The sequence below is a fragment of the Branchiostoma lanceolatum genome, chromosome 2, assembly GCF_035083965.1.
Source record: "Branchiostoma lanceolatum isolate klBraLanc5 chromosome 2, klBraLanc5.hap2, whole genome shotgun sequence".
Taxonomy (NCBI): Eukaryota; Metazoa; Chordata; class Leptocardii; order Amphioxiformes; family Branchiostomatidae; genus Branchiostoma; species Branchiostoma lanceolatum.
In genome coordinates, this window is record NC_089723.1 from 18548193 (window position 1) to 18558916 (window position 10724).

The 10724-nt window shown below is 41.9% G+C and overlaps 1 protein-coding gene across 1 annotated transcript in view; it reads left to right on the forward strand.

Annotated features, from left to right (window-relative positions):
- The first annotated feature begins 1545 nt into the window (after positions 1-1545).
- The window catches only part of LOC136427721 (protein FAM91A1-like), a 41696-nt gene continuing 32517 nt past the window's right edge, over positions 1546-10724 (forward strand). The window contains exons 1-2 of the mRNA XM_066416832.1: positions 1546-2282; positions 3885-3969. Coding sequence (XP_066272929.1) covers positions 2211-2282; positions 3885-3969 — 157 coding nt within the window. The 5' untranslated portion in view covers positions 1546-2210. The remainder of the gene's footprint in view (positions 2283-3884; positions 3970-10724) is intronic.

Genomic DNA, 10724 nt, shown 5'->3' on the forward strand with positions numbered 1-10724 from the left:
ATGTACAGAAGGTATAACGTTGATTGTGGCATGTATTGTGCAATGTAAAGAATTATGATATTCAGCAATAATCCTTTCTCAGCTTGGCATCCATGTTCCAATACTCATGTTTTCACCTTGTACACGGACCAAATTCTAGCTAAATTTGCGGACACCTGTACAAATGTAGCAAAGAAGACGGTAACATGTTGATTTGTCAATTTAATTTCATGATTTAGTTTAGGGCGCACTACTTTTTACCTGTACGCCGCGGATGGATAATGTGTGATGTGGCCACGTCGCGAATGAATCTGTGTGCTGCGGCCTTTGCATACAATAGATAGTGACGTCACGAGATAATTAGTTCGCTTGGTTCTAACTAGGAACGCGCGTTCCGCTGTCCCCCGTTACCAGTGACATTTTTTTACAATGTGATGTATTGAAGATGGCCTCAGAAGACGACTTCATCACGTCCCGACCCCCAAAACACACTGCCGCACTGTAAGGTAACCATCAAAATTTGATTTTGCGTTATATTTGTTGATATTATGTGCATGTACATTGTATATATGCTGTCGAGGCTTGTCTATAACGTCACATGTACGTTATCATCCATCGCTTCTTACTATATTTTTCCTTCGTTACACACTGATTTTTTGGTAGCTGTGAATCCATTCAAAGCAACACAGTGCGCTGATTCTAGAGTACTCCAAGGACATTGTACTCGGAATACTTACGATAACTAGTATGAAACGTACGATCCTTACTATTTGTTGGGTCACATGACATGACCGCCAAATTCAAGGGTGTCAATTCAAGATGGCGGACTCGGGATAACCAGCTCTTCGTACGATTTCTTGGCTTTGAAGAGCTTAATAATGATACTTACTTGCAGGCTCTTACTTGATACTTGATAAGGTCTCTTCACTAAGTGAATCGCCTGCGTCAGGATGAGTAGTACGTTAATAAAATACTGGCATATCCCATCCTGCTAAACTCTAAAAATCTCAAGCTACACTAAACCCCTTAATAACCTTATTGCAAATTCCTACCCGAATGCTAATTCCATGTACTCAATGTTAGTTCTAAACGGCAATGCGTGTAGTAAGTGAGGTAGTTCGTGCCGAAATTGGAGCTCGTAATCCGTAGGAAATGCGCACTCGAAATGCGTGCACCGCCGGTGTAAATGGCCCTAACCTCGCGCGTGCAAGGAAGGCCCGAAGTGACCGTGTGCACGTGCGAGCACGGCACTTGTTTTAGGCAGTATTATCGCGATCTGTCCGTAGGAAATCAATGCGTGCACCACCGGTGTAAATGGCCCTAACCTCGCGCGTGCAAGGAAGGCCCGAAGTGGCCGTGTGCACGTGCGAGCACGGCACTTGTTTTAGGCAGTATTATCGCGATCTGTCCGTAGGAAATCAATGCGTGCACCACCTGTGTAAATGGCCCTAACCTCGCGCGTGCAAGGAAGGCCCGAAGTGGCCGTGTGCACGTGCGAGCACGGCACTTGTTTCAGGCAGTATTATCGCGATCTGTCCGTAGGAAATCAATGCGTGCACCACCTGTGTAAATGGCCCTAACCTCGCGCGTGCAAGGAAGGCCCGAAGTGGCCGTGTGCACGTGCGACCACGCCACTTGTTTTGGGCAGTATTATCGCGATCTGTCCGTAGGAAATCAATGCGTGCACCACCGCTAGAACGTGGCAGGACGAACGTGCGTGCACCGTCGGTACGGCGTGGCCGTATGTACGCGCGTGCACCGTCGGTACGGTGTGGCCGTATACACGTGCGTGCACCGTCGGTACGGCGGGGCCGAATGCACGCACGTGCACGGCCGCGAGTAATCGACCAATATCGGGTACACATGCCTTCCTGAAGCAAGAGTAGCCCTCCAACAGTCGCCGCGGCTAGGCTAAAAATTTAACGTTAATTCGACATGAAAATAAAAGGTTCGTTCTCTCAAGAACGTTGGTTTTTCTATGATAGCTACGTGATCTAAATGAATCATTTTGTGCATTTCTTCCTAGACATATTATCTGGGACCGCATTTCGCGCCAATTCGTTCAAAAGGTCACGGTTCACGTCAGCCTCGTTTTCATCCATTCCATGATGGTGGCAGGCCGTCTGCGGAACTGCAGTGTTTTGGTTTTAAATGCGTAGAATTCTCCCTCTGATCACGACATAGACGAACCATTTCCAACATTTTCTCATCTCCATATAATCAGTTCCATCATGAATGCGGACGTGGAATTCCATATACGCCATAACTACACCTGGGCAAAGTTACCGGCCAGTGTCAAACAGGTAAGAAAGTGGGGAGGGGGGCGCGGATTATAGAAAATCATAAAATCGATATGACTGCAAGTTAACGTTATATGATATGATGTTGACAACATTGTTTTTGTGATTCATTACAACATTATAGTTTTGTCCATAATGTCTTATGTCGTTAGACTCAAGTGCCATATTGTATGTTGTTCCTATGTGTATGATCACCTGTATCAAGGAGGTTATACCCAACCAGAGAAAGTACTAGTACTAGAAAGAAAAAGAGTATTGTGGACACACATGTGATGTACTACATTCTATATTTCTCTCACTGGTTACTCACAAACACACACACACACTGAACTGTACATTAAGCCCCTTTGCTGTTGCGACTACGCATGTGCAGTGTCAAAGGTGAAGTCCCCCTGCTTGTAAACAGTTCTCGTCTCGAGAAATTGTCTAGATTTGCATAATAACGCCCCAACGTCTTTTGTTTACGTCTCGGGGGCCTTTACCTTTGATACTGCACATGCGTAGTCGCAACCGCAAAGGGGCTTATAATTATTGTGAACTGTCCTGCAACTTTCATCAGGAAACTGCATGAAGCCCTAAAAAACGAGACTATTGACAGGATGATCCTGTCAGTAATGTGATAAGACTTTTCTGGCACTATTGACAGGATCATCCCGTCAAGCCGGTCATTGTCATAGTTTTCATAATCAACAGATCAGATCTAGATTGGTCAGTCAAAAAGCATAATTTTGGCAAAAATTACCTACAATTAGAGGACAAATTGTGTCTTGAGGCTCTGTATATTCTTAGACATATGCAAGCTACTTTAAGTCACATAACAAAGGTGGCAACATTGCACATGTCATAACAGTTTCAAGCCAATGTCAAAGGGAAGCAATGTCCAGACATTACTTAGACCTATAACGTTACACAATTGAGTGTTTGTTCCAATGGCATAAATCCTACAGAGCAGTTTACTTGTCAGAGTATATAATTGCAGTATCATTACAGTATATTACAGTTTATTGTGAATTTGCGTCTGTAGGATAATTGCAAGTGAATAACAATGATACCATAAAAGCAGAAAGTGAGTGACTACACATGAGAGACAGACAGCAAAGATTAAATTACATTCGCTAGTCTCTCTCTCTCTCTCTCTCTATCCAATTTAACGTCTTTTGTTCCCCATCATCTGGGGGTTAGTCTATAATAATGTTCTATATGCTACTGAATGATACAGCGTTTTGCATCCTCTTTGGAAGCAGTGGAAAATTCCAAAAAAGCCCCACGTTTTGAATGACTGGTGGCTTGCAATTGGATGATTTCATTAGGAAGATGATTTTCTGTAGATTTCTTAAAATACTGAACTGTATGCTATGATATGTAGACGAAGGTTAGACATCCAGGTACTGTGAGATAAGCAAGAAAACAGTTACTCAAGCAACTGGATAGATTTTGGAAACGGTCTGACGTTTCAAGTAGCATCCACTATTTTAGTAGTGGATCCTACTTGAAGAAAAATAGTGGCTGCTACTTGGAATGTCTGACCATTTTCAAAATCATATCGAGTTGCTTGAGTAACTGCTATTTGGCGTGTATGTGATGATGATAAACTTTGCTGCCCAGGTCATGGGGAACTCCCAGAAGGAGTATGAGAAGGCAGTGGTGACCTTCAGCATCAGGAACCAGCTCAGATACAAGGGCAACTTGGGTGAGTCATTTTCCCACTTCTAGATTATAATTCCATATCATATGTAACTCTTATGAAATGATGACTGTCTATCTGTTCATGTATTGGAATGCTCTGATTCTAAATATGTTTTTATTTCTAGTAATTATGTTGTGTATCTGTTGATTGTTAATGAATTGTTGAATGTAAACAAAGTTTCATGTTGATGTTTTGCAAGCTACAGATGATGACAATCATGTAAATAGGTTCAATCTGATGAGTGCCATGCATAGGTGACGCATGATAGTGAACATTGTAATCAGACAGTTTTGCCTGGCGCTTGGTATTAGAAGTCTATTGTATGGGAACTTTTCCTCCTGCTTTCTATTTTGTGACCGACAAAGTGATGCTGTGAACAAGTGGAGGATGCCCAGGGCATTTATCCCCTAATGATACGGCCACACCTTTCCCAGCTGAGTAGTGCATATTCCCTGCAGTACCATAGCTAGATGTTAGGCTGTGCTGCTGCACTGCTCAGCAGATGACATTAAAGTAAGTTACTACCGTAACAGTAACTGTAGATGCAAGATGAGATTTTCATTTCTTGTTAATCAAACAACAAAATGTATACATATTCCATTAAAACCACCTGAATAAACTTATTTCCTATGGCCTGCTGCAGTGTTTTTCATACTTTGAGTAGATCCATTGATATCTATCTATACATGCCAAGTAACAGCAGGCAACTATGGAATACTTAATATGATAAATTCCCAATCCTTTCAAAAAGTTTTATATGGCATTGCGGAGTTGATCAATATGGTATTGCTGATTTGATAAAGAGCTGTTTGGGATTGGCCTAATTTTTGTCAAGACCTAGAATTTTTCTTTCTTTTATTCAATTGTAGGGACATGTATAAACACACACATGACTTGTACATGGAGTAAATGTTGCTGTAGTTGACTATCCATAAATACAATGTGACATGAAGATAAGCATTGAGATACAGGAAGGAAACATTACAATGAAAGGGGTAGAGGTCAAGTAAATATCCAGCTCAAAAACAAAACACAAGTGGGGTAATTTTCCCACCTAGTCAGGTGTTAAACAGTGGACGCAGCCAGGCACAAGTAAAGTAAGATTTATACCCAGGGGGTTAAGAGGTGTTTCACACCTGATTCATCACCTGTAGGAGTACACAGGCTACATGGAGGTCACAAGAGTTGGGTCTTTCCTGTTGAGGTGTCTGGTTTCAAATATATGATAGTGAGAGAAAGCACACACTTATGTCACGGATCAGTTGGAGATTCTCACACACTCACTTTTCAGTGTATCATCTATCGTTTATCTAAGATTGTATAATGTTGACTCACGATTGTACAATATTTCATTGCAGGTTTACTTTTGATCCTATTATTATTAAACCATATCTGTCCCTATTGTTCCATAATCCTTTCTTGCAAACTAGTTAACTCACTAACACATAACCAATTGTTGAAGATATATAACTTATCATATTTACAGTATGTACATATTTGACAGATTGTAATAACTGCATTCACTTAACATTCATGTTGAGAGTTCTCATTAAGTGTTTGTTTATGTACTTGTGCCTAACTGAGTCAACCACAAGTTGCAATAGCTGGGGTCGTGTGGTGTAATGGGTGTTAGGCCCAGAACCCCGTGGTCCTGGGTTCGAATGCCCCGACGCCACCAATGTTGTGCCCTTGGGAAAGACACTGTACACGACATTCCTCACTTCACTCAGGTGGAAATGAGTACCTAGCTTTGGTTAGAGACGTCTCTCGGATAGGACGTTAAATGAAGGTCCCGTGTTTGAGGAGAACCACACCTTGAGCACGGTAAAAGATCCCACCACACTTATCGAAAAGAATAGGGGGCCTTCCCTGTGTGAGCGGTTCATAACCATACAGTTCGATGGCTGCATCTGGGGCAATTGTCGTATTGAGGTCACCTTGGCGCCAAATGGAAGCCTCTAGACCCTTGCGATTTAGCTCCGACGAGTAATAGTCAGCCGACCCAGCAACGCCCCCCTCAGTACTGTACGACAGCGTCCTGTCAGGTAATAACGGACAGCCCAGCTGCTAAGCTGAGGACTGGGGCTCAGGCATTGAAAAAAACAACCTTGTAAAACAACATCATTTCATTAGAAAGATCCTTTATCCCACAGGGAACAGTTTGGCATTCTTCCCTGGCAGGTGTGAAAATAGTAGACAGGTAGCTCTGAGCAAAACATAAACTTTGTTATCTTGGAAGTTGTAACCATAGTCTTTAATTACTGTTGGGAGATCTGTTCTGAGATAGATAGGCATCTATTATTCTAACTAAACAGTTGTATGATTAGTAAAACATAGATCAGTGTCTTCAAAGCAATCACTGTTTCATATTGATAGGATCACAGCAGTTTGTTTTCCTTAACTATGCAGAAGTGTTAAAAGACAGGAGACAAGGAAATCGCTATTTTCGGAATCTACTATAAACTTTATGTTTCAAGACTTTATGGGGCTTATCTTTATGTATCCTGCATTGGATCATATGGAAACAAAAGCTTAAAGTGACAACAGTTCAGTAACTTAGACTGTGATGAAGGCACTCCAAAACTTCATGTTGCTAAATAGAAATCAAGTTTGTTGCCTGTTATCATTTATCAACATACCCAGATTACGGCAAAAACTACAACCAGAATGCAGGTCTCTTAGCTCTGTGCCTCTCACATAAACTGCTTTACTGCTGTTTTATGGGAATGCCCAACCGACATGATGGTGTTTCCTGCTGGGTAATGGATCTAATTGTGATGGACTGTCTTAAATCAAACAGTGTTCCTGAAATTGTTATAAAACAAGTGAGTGATGTACATGTACATGTATGCCCTGTAAAAGAGCCATTCGAGATAAAGACATACAGTCAAACCTGCCTAGGCGACCACCTCTTCAACGCGACCACCTGGCCATGGCGACTGCTTTTTCTCGGTCCCGAAAATTTTCCCCATAGGCACAAGCATTAAGCTGCCTGCCCAAGGCAACCACCCGTCTAACGCTACCGCGACCGCCACGAATTGGGACCGCACATACAGAGCACAATCCCTGCCCATGGCGGCCGCCTCATTTCCAAGCGTGTGGAGACATCGGATCATTTTGCTGTCGGATTTCGCGGAAATGTTTTTAAGACCTTGACGGACAAAAGTATATGGGATAGCATTGATTCCTCCATTAAATGTTTTAATAAAATGTTGCCACTATAAACATTGTTAATACAAATGTTTGTGAATACTTTAATATCGATGTTGTTGTGCCCATCGTAATCTTATAGTTTACGGCAAGATCGGTTCAGTCTAAACTCAATTTTCAAAACGATTACGTAGCGCATGGAGTCAAAAAGTCAGATCTCACAGAAATTACTATCCATTTCTTGTATCTTCAACAAAAATGTGTCTGTGTCTTACTAAATTCCGCCAAAAAATGACTTCGCGGCGAGCAAAACATCGGGCGAAATATGTTGTTTCTTGGTCCCCGACGCCATCTTGGCGCGGCCCAGATTGGCGTACCGCTGACCTTTGTAAAACACGACGCTTAAGCTTCTGTGTATAAACATTTGAAATACTCTCGTTATTGTTGAAAATTAATATTCTTATTTTCTTTCTATTTCCATGAATCTCACAAACCTTTATGTATTTTATTGGGCTCTGTGCGTTCTGCTACACGCAAACTGACTTACCTTTGCGATGCGGTCGCACAGAGCTTGGCGGTGTCGGGCGCGGCGCGACGAAATCACACCGTTCCGTTTTCATCTTCAGTTGTCAGATCGAAAACTTTTTGCCCGTTTTATCCAGCGGTCGGTGCCCCAAAAAAGGCTGGGATCAGCAGGTGTTTTCAAGGGATTTATCGTAGGCCTTGAAACTTCGATTGTATGTGCGTTGCGCTGCGAGATCATCGAGGCAAACATTGTTTTGTAGTCAAAATTATGACGAAAATTTGTACACGATGTACACGGTATACAAATATTACAACGATAACGGAAAATGTAATTTTTGTAGGATCTTTCTGTCTATGAGAATTGAACCTGGTGGGGTCATGCTGTCTAAAATCACATCATTTATCCATCCATCTACGTAGTACACTGTATTTGAACACCTCGACCTGGAAACATGTTGTGAGTGGAATCCTCTTCATGGCGACCACCTGTCCATCGCAAACTTTGATATCTCATTGACTACTCAACTCACCCATTTTTGTTACTTTGCATGATTCACTTTTGTACACAATGCTATTATATCATGCTCTAGCTGAAATTATAGCCTGCAGACTTACTTGTGAGACTCTTAAGTATGTGATGATGCTCTTAAACATGTCAGAAAGTAGTGAAAAGGATGTAAATTCTACTGGATACTTTGTATCCAGACATAGCAGCCACTGTTTGTGTCTTCTTCTTTAGCAATGCAGACTGACAGAGAGATTGGCCACATCTTCCTGATGGCTTAATTTGGTGGCACCCCTGCAGGGTTGTCTTTATACCACAGTGTCACAGGGATGGTCTGGGGTAAAGATCAACATCCCAGTGACCTAGCAGACATGTTGAGTTTTTGTTACATCGAAGACATTGAAAGTGGCAGTCAGATCCTTCCCTTATTTTTCTATTCATTACTTTTTATGTGCCACCTGGACTGAAAATTATTACTTGAAAGCTGACCTTTTATTCCAAACTGGAAAGTGCGATAACAAACAGAGCGTGTAGGTACAATAACAGTCCTTTTTACTCTCATACAGATTCATGGGGCTTGACTGAATGGATGCTGAAGCAGAAAGCTAAATTTCATCATTTGCATGTAATGACAGTTCCCTTGTATTCCAGGTACCATTCTGGTTATAACCTTGTCTGCTCCAGTGGTTGACATCAACATTTTTGTCAGGTTTACGTCTTCTCCGAGGGTTGCTTTCAAAGTTGACAAACAGTTAGAATATAGTTAGCCGAGGATGATAATCCAATCGAGTTCACCTAATGGCTTTCGTACTTGGGTATTTAAGTTTAAGATGATCATCTCATTTTTGTACTGTCTCTCTACCTTTAAGTGCATGTATAGCTATAGCTACACATTGAAGACAAAGTAATCTTGCTGCGATGGTACAATGTATCTTGTAAGAATACATTGTCAAGAGAAGTGCTGCCAACGTTGTGTCAAGAATTATGTAACAAACAGCGAAATGCGAAGTCCTGTCAGCCAGTCCAATTTTGCACCGGTCACAGTTCCAGACCAGGAGAAAGAACGTCTCCCTTCCTGCTCCTTTCCCACACACCAGACTTGGACGTAATGTCGGTTCGGAAATGCAGCGCACGACTACAGGTACATGGGGGAAGGAAAGGTCAAGGAACCCAGTCATGGTCTCCCGCTTCATGCCCAAGTCTTTCACCCATGTCTTTCAATCGCTTTGAACTTCTGCTTGGTGTGTGCCAGTGTGTATCTTAAACTATCGAAGGGTGGGAGGAAAAAGTCTTATGAAATTGAGTCACTCCTCCCACAAAGATCAGTAACTTTGATCTGTGAATGTTCATAATAATTGTAGTTTATTAGTCATACCGCCCCCAAATCTATTGGTTATGAATCTTGTCCTTTAGGCTTCCAAGCGTGTAAATGAATAGTGCCACGACTAGGGCTACTAGGTAGACAAAGAAATTCCAGAGATCCTTTGGTCAGTAGTGGTGGAGTATGTTCATGTACAATGTAAGCATCAAGTATTCAAGTCAAAGTAACCAACAAAGTACGGCTCTTAAGAAGTGTGTAGTCCTGTATTGTTGCTACCACAAATGTTGTCTAATGCCCAAAGCCACTTTTGTCGGTCTGTGCCCCAGGCTACACACCACTTAGCTGACTCAGCGGACCTGAAACAACCTCCCCCTGCAGGGTTTTAGTCACAGACTTCATGCCTTTTCACCAGTTTTTATACCAGACCAGCATTTGAGATATATAGTGTGTTATTGAAGGAAACATACATCCTTAACAAATTTAGAGACAATCGATGCTGACTTGTTTTAGCCTGAGTGTCATCCTGTTTCACTTCCAGGCTCTACCTTCACAAATCAGCGTGCCCGTCCAGAAATCTGGACGAATACATTTATTCCAGACGTCTTGAATGGCAGCGATCTCAGACTGTTTGTGAAGGTAGAGCCTGGAACTGAAACAGGATGACACTCAGGCTAGACTTGTTTGTTTGTAAGAGGAAAATGCAGTTTTACTTCAGTTTTGCTTTGTAGCTTTTGAGAAAAAGTAGTTGGAGGCAATGTATACAATGTGTATTGACAATTTGTTTAGGAGAATTACCACCAAATTATGACTCTAAAGAGCCACCAATAGATTCTGTTGAAAGGAAGAGCACAAAGCCATTGGTATTTGTAATAAATTGTAGTGTAAAACAGTTGATCCTTTGATCCAGAAAATGTTTCTCTTTGCAAATCCTTTATAATTGTTCTCCACAGGAGTTTGTACCGGGCAATTGAAAAGTCACATATTTAGGAATCTAGGTTGAGCTTCTTCTAATTTCAGAGACATCTTTCAGTGTAGGCTGGAAGTCTACAATGCCGTGGTTTGACGTCTTTCTTACTGTGATTGTCTCTTACTAACCTTCCCCTCGGGCAAATGTGTCCAATAAAAGGACAGCCTGTGTGAAAGTCTGAAGAGCTACGCTAACCATTTTGTCAACCCATGTGCCAAGTACAATATCCCCATGTATAAGTCCTTCTACTTGGCCCATGACATAGTTCAGATGAAACCCCTACGCTCGGT